We start from the raw sequence: 15,753 nt of genomic DNA, 5'->3' as shown, positions 1-15,753 counted from the left end.
TAGATGTTTTTTTGTTTAGTTTTCTTTTCTTTAGAAAAGATTGCACATGCACACCCACACAATAATTTGTAACCATCAATATAGGCTGATAATTCTTATCATAAAGCTAGCACACAATTGCAGACTTTAAAACAATATGGTCTTCAAGACACCATGGGGAAAGCTTGCACTGTTTGATTATAAAGTTAAATGTACAAAAAAGGCAGTTTGAAAATCAAGTATAAACATTTAAAAACAATTTTACAAATGGACAAAGTACAAAAAGAGCAACAGTCACTCAAAATGAATAGAAGCAATGTCTGAAGACATGGTCCATAAATAGGAAAAGGTGTACATCAGTTTACCGTAGGTCAACGTGGCTGTTCGGCCGAGAATTGTACAGAAAGTATTACAGAATGTTTTGCATACATTCTTTTTTGGCAGTTTCAGTTCAACTCTTTTGTGTAGAAAAAATAGGCTAGATTTTTTTTCCTTTAAATACATGAGGATGAAATGGAAAACAATGTGTAAGGAAATAAAGGTGAACTGTTTCATTTCACGCACAAAGACGGACATCTGCACAATCCTTTTGGGCAGCTTTGAAAATACATTGGCTTTCAATTCATCATACATTCACTACTCTACATTAAGGTGTAGATATAGATATATAGATATATATATATATTGATATACAGTACTTGTATCCTGCACCAACCTAACTCGGGACACACTGAACAGGCATCAATGACAGATTGGCTTGAATAAACATATTTCAGATCTATTAGATTTTGGGTTAGAAGGGTTGAGGGGCAGCGTAGAGGTAGCCTTGTGTCTCACTGTTAACTACTGTGAAAACAGTCAAACCTTTAGTCTTCGAGTGAAGCCCAAAAGTGTTGCATGTTATGAATCAAATGCAGTACAATACCAGGACTTCATTTGCTGATGCTATATCACAGATTTGTTCTTTAATCTGTTTATGTCACGGTTTCCTTTTGTAGAGTAGTCATTTCAAGTCAGATGTGCATCAGTGTGGCATCAAAAACAGTAAACTCAAAAAAGTCCCTTCATTCACTCAGCCTCAGGAGTTTGTATACAGAGAATATTGGACTTTTTTTCATGTGTTTTTTCAGATTAAAAAGACTTTCTTTTTCGGGCTTATCTATAGATGATGGACACAGGAGTCTCAGACGGTTATGTGTAAGCTCTGGTCCTATGGAAATCACGACAGTCACACAATACCCTGCACAGCACAAGTCAGGATTAACATCTGCAAACAGATTTTATGAAGTACCAACATAAATGAAAAATAGGCATGGGACTGCACTCTACTGGGCAAAGTACTAACCATTGTGCGATTGTAAGGCAAATACATGGAGGGTTGATCTACTCAGGCTGATTTCAATGCAGAGACCCTGTAGTAGGTACAGTATGTGCTTGTTTTATTAGGTGTCTGACGTGTTTGTGAAGGGGAACTCTTATCACGAGTTGTTGAGATAGGGCAGGAGAGTTAATTCTGATTTGTCACAGTATACTACACAGCAAGTCAGCTGTGGCGTATTAAAGTACTGCACGCTCCAGGTTCCACACTGAGCCCGTCACATTGCATGCACTCTCGAGGGGTCAGGAGGGAATGTGCTGAAGTAAAGCATGCAAACCTCTCGTACAATTTATGCGACTGGCCGTTTTGAACAAGCTCAAGTCGAGGCCCTGCAAGTCCGTCTTTTTCTTCGGAGCTTTAACTGAGCCCTCTGTGTTTGAGTGACATTCTGCGCACAGAGACACTGGTCAGGCTCACAATGTAGTGTGTTAAGTGCCATCAGACTTGACCAGGTTCAAAATGGAGAATGCCTCAGGCCCGGTCTCTGTCTACAGCAAAACATCAGAGATTTGGAGGTAAGATACTCAATACTACATCGGCCGACACCGTGAGGTCTCGGGATCATAATATGAAAGGTGTTACTGAAATGATGTAGCTGATACTGTTAACAAAATACAAATATTGTAGTATACAACAGATGTACAAGAATAAAGCATTTGCTAAGCTCACAAATGCCACCTGTCCACTGTTAAGTTTCAATTTTTTTTCTTTTAACACTACAAGGACGTGGATGACACTCTCCAAGTATGTTGAGGAATTATTTTACAGCGCCAAGTCTTTGCAATAGTGTCTTCCCTTTGGAGAGCAGTCCCTTTTTCTTTTTGGAGGAGTACATGTCCAGTGGGGCCCTGATGGGACTGCCGGGCCCCACGGTGGCAGGGCCAGAGCCAGGGATGTGTGGACGCACTGTGGGAGAGCCTGTTCTTCTGGGCGGACCCGATTTGTCCAGTGGAACCTAATGGGAGACCCGTAAGGGACAGTTGAGGGTGTTAAAAAGCCAGCCGTCTCTCACACCTCCAGTCACTATTCCCCTCCTTCTCTTAAGTCCTTTCTGTCTCAGCAGGGCCACCATAGCTCTGAAGTCTAGCTCCCTGGATGTTGTCCTGTGTAGCATAGATACACACTCCCTCCCTCCACCTCCCCTCCCTCTGTCAGGTAGAAAGTGTTTTTTTTTTTTTTTCCTTTTTTCTTTTGTATGAAGCTGCTAGGGATAAGCTACAACACAGAATTTACGCATGACATTCACTAACTTCCACATCAATGTAAGGTGACAACAATTCCCAACAGTGAATATCAGGGGCAGGGCAGTTCCTCTCACATAAACAGATACATTTGCAGTTTGGGACAGGTGGGAAATATTTATACCACATTCACTTTCTTTCCCCTTAAATATATATATATAGAGAGAGAGAGAGAGATATTTACTGATACAACTGGGTTACAGAGAAACTACTAGTCACTATTCCTTTTCTGTAATCATGAGCTAAAAGGCTCCTTTAAATTGCACTTTGGGAAGACACATGGTCAAAGATTCCATTTATATGAGGCTGTATTTATAAGTGCAATGTGTTTTAAACACCAGATCATGTGGCATAGCAAAATCATTCTGCTTCTTTTAGTCATGTATTCTACTGAGTTTAAAGTGAGACTATGGAACTGTTGAGAGAATAAAACGTCATGCTTACAAATGAAAAAGGACCAAAAACTGCACCATGCTCAGTTTAACAAGGGGCTTTGATAACCTCCGATTATGATAACCAGAGGTGTGGACTCGAGTCACAAATTTGATTATAGACTTGACAAAATAAAAAAAAAAAGTCTTGCAACTTTACTTGAAATATAACACCAATGACTTGTGACTCCACTCCAAATTTATTTCCCTTCATTTCCTGATCCAAAGTATCTACCAGCACTTTTCATTCAAGTCAACACTTAATTACGCTTTGTTCAAACCAATCTGACAGCATCCAGTAAAGTTGCAGGAGAGAGCCATGAACAACTCGGGCTAATGAGTGTCAGCTGGAAAAAATGATACCAAAGATGACTTAATTCACGCACAAAAACTAAACAAATTGCAATATGCAAAACACCCAAGGTAAAAATTACAGATGGCGACGCAACAACTTCCAACAAACTGTGTTAATAATAATAATAAATACAAACTCTAAAAAGCATTCCTGATTTTTGTAAATTGAATATGTTATTACTCTGATATTAAAATGGCATTACATTTGGTGAAGCGCACATTACGACTTCTATAGGACTCGAAACTCAAAGGTTGGGATTTAGGACCTGACTTGGGACTTGCCAGTCTCGACTTGAGACATCAGTGCAAAGACCTGAGACTTGCTTGTGACTCACCGCTGATTAGCATTAGCATCACTTAGCATAGTACTGTTACAATCCCACATTATCCTGTAATGTCATTTGTAGCAGCTGCACAGCAAAAGTTCCAGTCTCACTTTAAATTGATTGATTAGTTGACATAACCAAAATGCAAACAGATTTGACCAAACTGGAGTGTTTTTAAATTTCATACATGAATTTCTTTAAAATTTCACATTATGCTTTACATACAAGATAAGGGGCTGAAATTTGGCTGGAGCAAAAAGCCAAATTACGTTAGAGCTTCAAAACCAAATCAAAGATTTTTATGCTTTTCTTTGGATTTTTGCATAGAATTTGTAGGTTAGGATTTCTTTCTCAGAAGCAGCAGTCATACTGCACTAGTCTAAATGTTACTACCACTAATTGTGACTGAACCTTTTGATAATTGAAGGTACAACAATGGCCTTTTAGCTTACCATGAGTTACAGCAGGAGACTTATTGCAGGAGACGGACATTGTCATGTACAACACTCAGAGAAACAACTGAAGATACCATACTTCTTGTCTAATGCATTGGCTAGGGTTACTGCCTCCTACCAACAAACAGTATTGAAACTTTTGGTGAAACAAAGGAGAATCCTAAAACTACCTAAAGGCATAGCAGCACTAAAGGAATGTCATATAAAGTATACATGTTGCATACCAGAAACTAAGGGTACCCATGTCATCTGCATTAGACGAGGGGGCGTAATCTTGGTATCCTCAGTTGCTCACTTACGTGACGGAAACAGAGCCTTTAAGGTGTGAAATGAACACTCTTCTTCTGTTTTGCCAAGCGGGTGAGGAAAAGAAATAAAAAAATATGGTGATGGCATTTCAATAGTTTGCACTATGACAATGGCAAATTAGAACACAAGGAAAGAAATATCTGATGACACCTATTAATATTTTAACAATTGCATTATTTGTTTAACGCAAAAATAACATCACATATTTACATTTAATAAATAATTACTTCTGAATGGCAACATAGGCTAAGTGACCTTTGCGTGCTACTTTACAAGAAAGCAATATACAAAACAAGGCGTTCAGGAGCAGATACAAAAGTTGTACTACACTAGACTTATCTTTATATAAAATGTTCAAGAATTCATGCATCTGGACTATAGAACATGCTGAGCTACAGACTACATAGTTCATCTTTCAGTACAACAAAACTATTTACTCTATTAGAAATTATTTGAGATCAAACACAGAATATATTCATAAAGCATCTGTTAGAATGCTAAATATGCATGTGCAAAAAGTGTTGCTGTTTTTCAAGACATGACAGAACAAGTAAAAAGTCACAGGAGCGTTCCCCCCTCCGTTTTACTCTCATTGAGAATGCTTTATGAATACAATAGATCCATGTATTATACAATGCAGAACTTCCCCCCTTTCACAGCAGTAAACATGAAAAATAAAAGTACCTCTGTCAAGTATTAGTCTTAAAGTTTTATTTTTTTTTCTTCATAGATCTTAGACATCTATTTATTTACAGTGTAATGCTCCAAAGTCAGAAATCCCATTGTACTTCAATGAGACACACACACGCACAGACACGGTACTAAAGGAGATAGAGGGAACTGAAAAGAGTAAATGGATGACAGAGGGCTAGTACTGCGAAGGAGCATGTACCCTTTTGGTCTTTATCCGTGCAGGAGTGTCCTGGGGGTATCGAGATGGTGAGTCAGTTAGAAAAACCTCTACATCATCAGGCACTTCTTCTAGAAAGTTGGAAGGAACAAGTCCCTTGTGTCCGTTGAGCTCGCCCTGCGGAGGACACGAGGACAGTGAGACCTCTGCTGCATTTTACTTTCAGTGTTACCCATAGTTAAACAGTTTCTCCCCATATTTTGAAAAAGTGCTCAGGAAATTTAAATTAAAGCTGCAGCAGAGTTGAGAAATGGGAGGAACTGTTTAAATGACAAGTTTTCATGAACACAAGATAGTATGTTCAGCTTTTCATCAAGAACCAGAAAACCAAATAACTCTTCCAACTTTAACTCTCCTGGGAGTCTCCTGGATAATTTTACAATACATTGAAATGGCTTTCTATTATTATTTATACAGGGGTTATACACCAGTTGTAATTACGTTTACCTTGTTTCTGAGATATGTTTATTTCATCAGTTTTGAATGTTAGAAAGTGCTTAACTCTAAATGCTACGATACCCATGAGCCACAGCCACCATTGCTATAACAAAGAATCCAGTCAGCAGTATGAATCAGAGCTTTAAAAAATTAATTTTGCTTTGTCATTACAACAGAAAACAAAACTACTTCATAATTGCCAAATTTATCCAATTCAGCACGCTATTACCGAAGCACACAGCAGACTTTTAAGCTCAGTGATTGGTTGTTTCTTACAGAACAGCTCTTTAGGAACTGTGGTTAACTTTGCTGTACACAGGCGTGTACCTCTGTGTTTTCAATAAACCATACTCTTTCTTAAAGGGACAGTTCACCCCAAATCAAAAATACATATTTCTCCACTTACTTGCAGTGCTTTTTGTGAGTCTAGATTTTTTTTGTGCGAGTTGCAGAGTGTTGGAGATATCTGCCGTAGAGATGCCTTCTCTCTTATATAATACAACTAGATGGCACTCAGCTTGTGGTGCTCAAAGCGCCAAAAATAGAACAACAGCAATGTCTCTTTCCAGAAATCATGACCAAGTTACTCAAGACAACCCACAGACCTTATTGGGAGCAGTTTTATGTAGGAACTATTTATTTTTTTTGCTACCAAACTACACAGCCAATCATATCACTGTGCAGAAGGAAGTGTGCATCTTCTGCGAGCTCACCTAGCACCACTGAGCTAGCAAACATTACAGCTCAGCTGAGGAAGCTCCATTATTGTTTACATCATGCTGTCACAAGCCTCTTGTATATGAGTAGATGCACGCTTCCTGTTGCATGGTAATATGGTTGACAGGTGAAAAAAATAAACAGCTCCTGCATGAAACTGCTCACAACAAGGTCTGTGGATTATCTTGAGTAACCAGGTCATGATTTCTGGAAGAGACATTGCTGCTGCTTTCTTTTGAGCACCACAAGCTGAGTGCCATCTAGTTCCATTATATTCAAAAAGAAGGCAGACATCTCTATAGCCAATATCTCCAAAACTCCGCAACTCACATCAAAACAATCTAGACTGTCAAATAGCACTACAGGTAAGAGGAAAAATATGTATTTTTGATTTTGAGCTGTTCCTTCAAGCATATGCTCATCTTAGCGATGATTCAATTTCATACAAGTCCTGGCAGTCCTTAAACATAAGTTTTCTCAATGCAGAAAATAAACAACTCTTTTTCTTACAAAATGCCCCCCCCACCTCACAAAATGTATGAGTAAGTTTGTACAGATTTTTTTGTATAAGTTTTAATGTAAAACTACACCTACTGTCGAACGCCTGGAAGGATGGATTGCTCTAAATAGTCAGGAGACAAAATAGATGCTCAACAGATGTGGAAATAGAAAAGTTTCGCACTTACATAGTAAAAGCCATCTTCATCTATTTCACCAAAAACTGTGATGACATCACCGGCACAGAAAGTCAGTTCAGCCTGTCAAAGAAGAAAGAGCCTTGAGATACATTTGGCTTGTTGTACCTGTCTTGTTGTGTACAGCAGCATAGGTGTGCAGAGGACTTTCCAAAACATCAAATGTACTGGGGTTTGATGAGTTTGAAATGCTGTGCTTCCTTCTCCAAATCAATGTGATGCATCTTAAACACAAGTGTCAATTCAGTCTCTGCAGACGGACTGTTGCAACTGTAAATGCATCAAATGTTGGAACTTTGAAGACAGGATTGCAACACACTGGGCACATCTGTCCTACGGGATTCTCGAGAACACACAAACCAAACATAGCATATGTACAGTATGTAGGACACAGGTCGACACACAAAAGACCAAACCGAGGAGGGGAGATGCTGGCTCAGGCAATGCATGAGGGGCTGTTTTTATGACCACCAGGGACAGAGGGGCCGTGGCCCAGTCATCTGAAGCCCACCTCCTCGTTTGCACTCCAACAAACGGGGGAGGAAACACACAGAGCAGACAGTACCGGACCCTCCTCACCCTCACTCACCTCCTCATTCAGTCTGTTGCCCTCATACTGTGTCGGTGGCAGTGCCAATAGAAAGGTGAGAGTAAGTGAACGGGGGGATGGGGCAAAAAAAAAAAACAGCACGGGAAAGTAATTCAATCCACTAGCTTACACAATGCTAACTCCTCATTCAACCTCACCTGTGTATATTGCCCTGAATCTCACTTAAAGGAATAGTTTAACATCATCTTGCCAAGAGCTAGATAAGAGGATCAATATGACTCAGATGAAGCTACAGCTAGGAGATGGTTAGCAGGGAGGAACAGCTAGTCTGGTTCTATCTGATTGTGACAAAATCTGCCTACCATCACCTCTAAAGCTCACGAATTATCACGCTATATTTCATTTAATCTGTACAAAAACGTAAGTGTAAAAGAGTAAGGGTTATACGCCAGACTAGTTCTTGTCCTTGGGCACGTCTGGTCATCCCAAATTATAATTTCAGCATGTTGAACTGGCGTCAGAGACGGTGGAAGCTATCAGGGAATGAAGTCAAATATTCAACGGACATGAGAGTAAAATCTTCTCATCTAACCCAGCAACAGAGTGACTGTGCCTATTTACCAAGATGTCAAACTATTCCTTTAAAATCTGAGCTGACTTAACAACACATTGAACATCCTCATCGTTGTGCCTGTGCACCTCAAAATATGTTGTGTTCTGACTGCTTTTATGCATTTGTTTACATGATGATGATGACAGAGAATGGTCAAGACAAAGTGAATAGCTGGAGCCACAGGAGGTCACTACCTCTACATCAACGTTTGGAGAGCTTTCTCGGGGGTCGTAGTCGTACAGAGCCACCATTCTCCGTGTCGACATTGGATGTTGACGGCCACTCCGTCTGTTCCTCTCTATGAGGAGGAAAAGTAATAAAAGACAGACAAGAAACTAGTCAGTGGGGATAATGTTAACACTTTACTGATGACCAGTGACAATAATATGACACCCCTGCAAGTCCAACAAACTTTTCAATCTGATCATCTGGCTTGCAAGATAATCTATTCCTATGTTCATCGTAGTTAGGGAATGCTTAGTGACAGCACATATAGTGGAAATTAGCTAAAAGCAGTTCACAGGTGAATCAGTGAAAAGTGAAAAAAGCAGTGAAGATGAAGCAGAGAGCAGAAGAGCATCTCGCTGGACACAGACCTCTCTTGGACTTTCTGGACCTGCGATTTATTGAGCGGCCATCTTTGAAACGGTCACAGTTCACTTCACAGGAAAGCAGAAAAACAGGATTAAGTGCGAGGAGTATAGAAAAGGAGAAACGCGTCAGTAAAGGACAGTTCAGTAAAGCATTAAGTTGGTCAGATAGATACAGAGGGTGTGATAGCAAAGGTCAGAAAAAGAATGTGAGGCGGTCCTGAGGGGAAATGATGTCTCACCTAACTTCTCCACAGGAGTGTTGAGTGGCAGGAAGCCCTGTTTTAGGAGCTGATCCATCATGTCGTCATCCTCTGTTTGGATCTCGGAGACCATGTTGCAGGGGATCAGACCCACTCGGTCTCGGACCTCCGCCCTGTAGAAGCCATCTGTGTCTTTGTTCCCAAAGACCTAAAGGAGCAACAAAGCGTCAGGGGGTGACAGGCAGCATGATAGAAAGGACAGATACAACCCAGTTGCCAGAAAAATGTTGGCATTGTACGTTTCTGCACGCTACATTTGCACATTATTATAAAGCGTATACATTTAAACTTTCCGTTTTACCAACACTGTGGTTAATGTGGTGACGTTTAGGCACAAAAATCACTTGGTTATGGTAAAGAAAAGATAATGTTTTGGTTTAAAATAAAGACTGGGCTGACAAATACCATAAAACCTGCAGCTAGGATTGGCAAAGATTACTACACTTTGAAGAAGGATAACAAATCTAGTATCATTCTTTCTAATTTATTTTTTAGCCAGAAACAAACTGTCTAAGAATAAAGCCACCACCTTGATGATCTGGCCCTCCTTGAATGGCAGCTCCTCATCAGCAGCATCGGGGTTGGGAGACATGGACATGGGGTCATAGTCAAACAGAGCCACAAACACACGGGTCATCTCCTCCGGCTCTGACTCCTCATAGTATTCCGCGGAGCGCCGTCCCCGCCCGTGCCTTCGCCCGCCATAGCCGTCTGAAACATAGAGGAGGCCTCTGCTGCTACTACCAGCCTTATACAGCCACGCTGGCTGTAGAGGCAATGAGAGCAGAAGATGTCTCTTTGTTAGAGCTGACAGGGGAGAGGGCGATGAGATGCATGTGTGAAAAAAGAGCCAGAAATCGAATGGGATAATTGTGCTTTTAGTTTTAATCGCTGTCACTTTGAAGACAAAACTCCTTGTTGTGTTCACTCACTAAAAGCAAAGGATGCTTTTACCAACAAAAAAAAAGGCTCGCTACAATGGTAGCCGGGTTCTTCGTTCACACATCTCTGCTTGCTGGCGTGACACTCTCTAAACATCAGAGCACACAGTACAACACAGCACAGACAGGAAACACATGTCAAGCAGTTTTTGGGGTGCAAGGGGAAAACTGAATGACTGTGCACACCAGGAGGACACAAGTAACACTGCACTATTGTTCATTGCTGTTTCACTGCCTTATCTCACAGAGGCTGATTAACATGCATGCTTTCCTTGAATTGGACATGAGGAGATCATTCCTACATCAAATGCAGGCATACGGTCATGCTTTTAGGCCACATCTGGAAACAATGTGCAGCGAAAAAAGGGCACGTTCCCGAGGGAGATAACATATCAAATGCCCCGGCTGTTCTTGGCAACGTAGATATCAGTGAGGGGGAAGGGATGAACCTGATATCAGTTCCCCATGCTTCTCATGGATCACCATGTTAAATGTTTCAATGGCAGATTGTAAGTCTGGATGATGGCTCAGAGATATTGCAACCAATACTAACTAAGCAACTGAAATGTGCCTTTGAAAGATGTAAAATGTGCTTTACTGGTGTAAAACGGGTTTTACTTTGATGGCAGCAGAGTTAATGACTGTGCAACCGAGTGATACCAACAAGACAGTCTTTCCTTCTCACTGTTTTGTTAACGGTCATGCAAAATTAAAGCAAACGGGCTACTGGCTCATGAAGGCGAGAGGAGAAGGAAAAGAGGAGGCGGAGAAGCTAAGGAAGAGGAGGGCGGGCTAAGTTGCGGTGGGGTGGGAGGGAAGCCTGGATATGGAGGGTGAATGGGAAGAGTAGGAGTGAGTTGGGGTTTCTTGGGATTGAAGGTGTAGGAGTACATACAGGGAAGGGATTTTCATTCTCCAAAAAACGGGAAAAGTGGCCAGTCTTGTCTTCCCCCGTCAGCTTTATTCAGCTAAGCTAAAACTAAACAAAGCAGCTAACTGTCCAGCACAGAACAAAGACCACCATAACACTGCATGTGTTCAAGACCGATTCTTGGCCTTTTCTGTCATTGTCAAGGTGAATTGTCAGCTGCACCACATACCATATTGATCCTCTGAGGACATAGATCGCCATATCCTGCGCCGAGCTACACTGCCATAGTAAACATCCTCCTTGACGGGTGAGAGGTTCCCCTCACTCCCCTCACTGTTACTGTCCATGGTGATCTCTACAGAAGACACCAATCACAACGTTACGGTCAGAGATCCCCGCACACACACTCTGCTCTACCCCATGGCCCATTCACTCATGCTGAGACAGTAGGATGATGAGGTTGCCCTGAGGTGGGAGGGGTGTACAAGGCAACAGGTTTCACTCTGGAGTCACTGGGTGTAAAACAGCAATGCTTGCACTGTTGCGGGGAGGTCAAATTGGGTGGTCATGTAAACATGTTAACCCACAGTAAACACAGGCATAGGGAGTATATCTGGGACAACTTTCCTGCAAAACTGCATGTGAACATTTGGCGAATCCAGCTCGTGAGGATGGACAGCTACGGGGTGTGCAAACACCCCACAAAATAAGGGTTCTACGTGGTTGTATAAGCTCTATGGGAGAGATGTACAGCTCGGCTCACATGGGTAAGGGAAACACATGGTATAAATAGCACAAACATCAGTGGCCCTGCAGGTGGGGATGACGCGTCTCCTCATGTGGTGACCTCACTAACCAATGGATGGGATGGGCCGTTGCTGAGGGGGGTTGCCGATGTGAACCGGCCTCCTCCCTGAGTGGTCCAGACGATCAGCGCTTCCGTGTGATGGTGAGTTCCCAATGATCTTTAGAGTAAAAAACAGAAGACAAGAGGTTAGAACAGCACGTCGCCTGCATGTTGAAGTAAACATTTAAAGTCTTTTAAAAAAGAATCCCACAATCCTGTTTAAACAACTGAAAAACCATAAGAGCAAATGATGTGATTTCCATTTGTCCTTAGGGAGGCAAAATAATAGTAAAAAAAATCCATAAAACAATAAGGAAACCCAACAAACCATCAAAACAAGTAAATCAAATCAACCCCCAACACAACAACATGGACTGAGGGGAGGGGGGTCAGGACGGGTCAGATGTTTAGCTAAAGACCATTTGTTTGGTTTGTTTTGTTCTGTGCATGTCAGCTCCTTGATGAGAGAAGAAAGCAAATGGCAGCACAAGACACAAATGATGAGTAAAGAATGAAAAGAGTGGATGAGAAGAAAGAGTATAAGTGGAGGGTGAGTACTAATGGATAAAGATGTTAGACGAGCAAAGCCATTACAGCATCAGCCTGGGGCTTTGTATACAACAATCACAACATCTAATATGTGAAAAACAATGATGAACACGACCATTTTTGCTGAAACGAGAAAGAGACAAGCAAGAGATGATGCGTATGAGCTGAAGGCTAAATGAATCGCTGCAGGCTGCAGATGTCTTGATGGCCTGGCCTTATTTTGTATTTGAAGCAATGAGAGGTGGGAGATGCTGAGATAAAGCTCCAAGCACAAGGTGGAGCATTGACGGCTGCAGCTCTGGAGAGCGAGACATGGAGAGCGACAAATGAAGCCGGCAGCTGGCAGAGGGGAGGCAGGGGCAGGGGAGGAAAAGACGGGAGCGGCACGTCCCCATGCACTGCACAGAGACTTTCCTTTAAATGGAACCTTTCCCCTCAAAGACATGAGAAGTCAAAACGTAGTTAAATGGCCTTTAGGTAATTGAAAGCTTTACTTTAAAATCCACCTGACATTCTGAGTACAAGCAAAGTAACTCACACAAAATAAAACATCAAATCAGACCAGCCATGAACATGTGATAACTGGTCATCAAATGAAAACTAAAATGCCAAATGAAAGAAAAGAAAAAAGGGGGTAATCATAAAGAAAACAGACAACATTAAGGAAACAGAATGGCTGCAGCTTGCTGATGGAAAGTACAGCAGAAAGTCTGAATCACACACCAGCGGCTGGTCCCGGTTGAGCCTGGACAAAGACTGGGCCCTAGCCTCCCTGTGGGGGCTGTAATAGACCCTGTCCAGCTCGTTCAGCCTGCCCTCGCTCAGGGCCCCTTCCCTGGAGTAGTTTCGCGGCCCACCATCCCGACCAGGCCCAAAGTGCTCCCTGTTCCTAAAGTCACCTGTGTGTACTGACTTGGCTGCAGTCACTGGGATGTCAGAGTACTCCTCCTCTACGCTGCACTGCCGGGTCAGAGTTCTTTTACGGCCCATGGCCAGCGCACGCCTTTCTACCGGGCCTTCACAGTGAATGATGTGAACGGGTCCCCGCATGGGGCTCCCGTGAGCATAGTACCCTCGATAACCCCGGCCTAGAGAGCCTTCTTCCTCACTGCCGCAGTCTAACCCACTGTCAGGACTCTTGGTGTTCTGGCGGTTGGGTCGTACCAAGCTGCGGTCGTCTGCGCTGTAGCAGTAGCGGCTGTCGGTGAAGCGAGGGGAGGAGCGCTGGCGCTGCAGGTGGCGTGAGTTCTTGCTGGGGGTGAGATGGTTGTGCATGTGGCCGTCCTGGGAGTACGCCCGTCGCTGAGTGTGTGGCGTCCCTGGCCGCCCACCGTCTTCAAAGCACAGGCGCTGGCCCATGCTGTCCACACAGTCCGACTCTTCCTCCACCTCGGGGATGCTGTGGAGACGCTTGCTGCGCAGCGACTTCTGCTTCACCACCTCCCTCTGGAGGTCCCAGCAGTCTCTTTCCTCGGCTAAGTCCTGACGCTTGTAATATGCCTTCGGTCGTGAACAGGAGGCAAAGTTCCACCATTTCACAGTTCAGTTAATCAGTTCAATTCAAAAGGTTCAGTTTAGATTTTTTGTGAGGAGGGTTGAAAAGTTTTTCGGAGGTTTTAGAACACGCAGGAAACAACACAGTATGTGAATAGAACAAATGGGGGGGAAAGACAAAATAAAGACAGAATTAGTTATTTGTGGCAATGTAGTAAGACATGCAGTCTCATTCCGTGAAGAGGAAATGGCATGCTCTGAACAGGAATCTCAAAGGCTCAAATGTGGAGTGATAACTGATAAACTGAGTGTGGGCACAGAGGTTGAATGTGGAAGAGGGAATTTCACTCGTGAGAAATTAGAAATATCCAAACGAAAAGTAAGTGACAGGCTGAGTTGGTGCCACGGGTGAGGGATAAATGAAAACATCAGTGTGGGTAAAATTAATCAATAAATCTTAAAAGAATAAGAAAATTAACACCATGAAGCTGAGTGAGTGGAAGAATCAGCTGCTGAGGACATACTGTATCAGGACACTTTTTTTACCAACAATTTCAAATGTAGTGAAACATACAGAACTTCCTTCAGTGTGCTCACAGAAAACAACAGCAGAAGCAAATTTAACACTTATATACTCTAACACTATACTCTTAACAATGTCTAAATCAAATGCTTATATCATTACTATACATATTTTAAAATAATGTTTTTACAGAAATAAAAGGGTGATGGATGATGTGCAACAGTGATTTACAAATAGATGGCGATGGCAAAAAGGAGATGCAGCATTGGTGTATTTGATACACTAATGACTACCCCTCATGAACATCACATTACCGTACACATTTAACTGAACAAATACAGGGACAACCTCACCAAATTTGTGAAGATTTTATATTAACTTCACTACAGCCACTACAGTTTAACCCTCACTCTCATAACATGATGTTTTTTTTGTTTTGTTTTTTTATCATGACGGCAGATTGGCTGTACATCCACATGTCCCCACTGACACACCAAATGAAGACAGGATCATGTACCAACAATGTTAACATTTACATCGACAGTAGAAAAATCAAACATTACGACATGACAGACATAAACAAACGTGAATATTTCCATTTAAGTACTCACTTAAATGAGATTCCCATATGCACCTGATATGCCATGACCCTCTGATACAGCACAGTATATTAATATTTGCACTTCAATATAACAATTGACTTGAACACTTATAACACTCCTTTGGTGCAGTGTAAAGAGCATCAAAATGCAATGCAAACCATAACGAAACATTACGCCTTCAGTTTGCAGCCTTCCCCTCTAGCATGCGCTACAGTAATGTTTACATGGCCATTCCTATGAGCTCAGCCGTGATTGATTAAAGCGGTGCTGGAGGGGCGGGGGTGTAGGAGCAGGCTGGGGTGGGGAGGCTGACTCAGCTAACACAAGGCAGGGGAGCTCAGCCAGGCAAAGCCACGACGGGCCTGGTTGTGGAGCCTGTGAGAGAGAACAGGTACCTCTGAAGGTGGCAGGACCCTCCCTCCCTAAACCCCAGTCCCCCCCTCCGTCCTCTGTCTTCCCCCTGGCCACTACAGATTGAAGGTGTGCAGTATGTACCTTAAGAGTGTTGTGAGAGTTGATGCTGCGTCTGCGGCCCTCCTCCAGTTGCATCTCAGAGTAAAGATCTTCCTCGTCCTCCTCCATTATGTCGGACAGGTCAGAGCCCCGGCTACTCTCTGTGTGGTACTCCTCGCTGTGGCTGTAGTGGTGGTGATGGTGCTGAGGGAAACAAGAGAGAG

The 15,753-nt window shown here is 42.6% G+C and overlaps 1 protein-coding gene across 1 annotated transcript in view; it reads right to left on the bottom strand.

Annotated features, from left to right (window-relative positions):
• Positions 1–11: 11 nt before the first annotated feature.
• The window catches only part of rimbp2b (RIMS binding protein 2b), a 106,647-nt gene continuing 90,905 nt past the window's right edge, over positions 12–15,753 (bottom strand). Inside the window, exons 20-29 of the mRNA XM_050050090.1 lie at positions 15,572–15,733; positions 11,918–12,026; positions 11,291–11,416; positions 9,779–9,960; positions 9,229–9,397; positions 8,993–9,055; positions 8,591–8,694; positions 7,225–7,296; positions 5,366–5,500; positions 12–2,312 (exon numbers count right to left, since the gene is read on the bottom strand). Of these exons, the coding sequence (XP_049906047.1) occupies positions 2,115–2,312; positions 5,366–5,500; positions 7,225–7,296; positions 8,591–8,694; positions 8,993–9,055; positions 9,229–9,397; positions 9,779–9,960; positions 11,291–11,416; positions 11,918–12,026; positions 15,572–15,733 (1,320 nt within the window). The 3' untranslated portion in view covers positions 12–2,114. The remainder of the gene's footprint in view (positions 2,313–5,365; positions 5,501–7,224; positions 7,297–8,590; positions 8,695–8,992; positions 9,056–9,228; positions 9,398–9,778; positions 9,961–11,290; positions 11,417–11,917; positions 12,027–15,571; positions 15,734–15,753) is intronic.

Source organism: Epinephelus moara, chromosome 8 (genome assembly GCF_006386435.1).
Source record: "Epinephelus moara isolate mb chromosome 8, YSFRI_EMoa_1.0, whole genome shotgun sequence".
NCBI classification, from domain to species: Eukaryota; Metazoa; Chordata; class Actinopteri; order Perciformes; family Serranidae; genus Epinephelus; species Epinephelus moara.
Note: the sequence above shows the minus strand (reverse complement) of the source record. Positions and strands in the feature narration are given on the sequence as shown.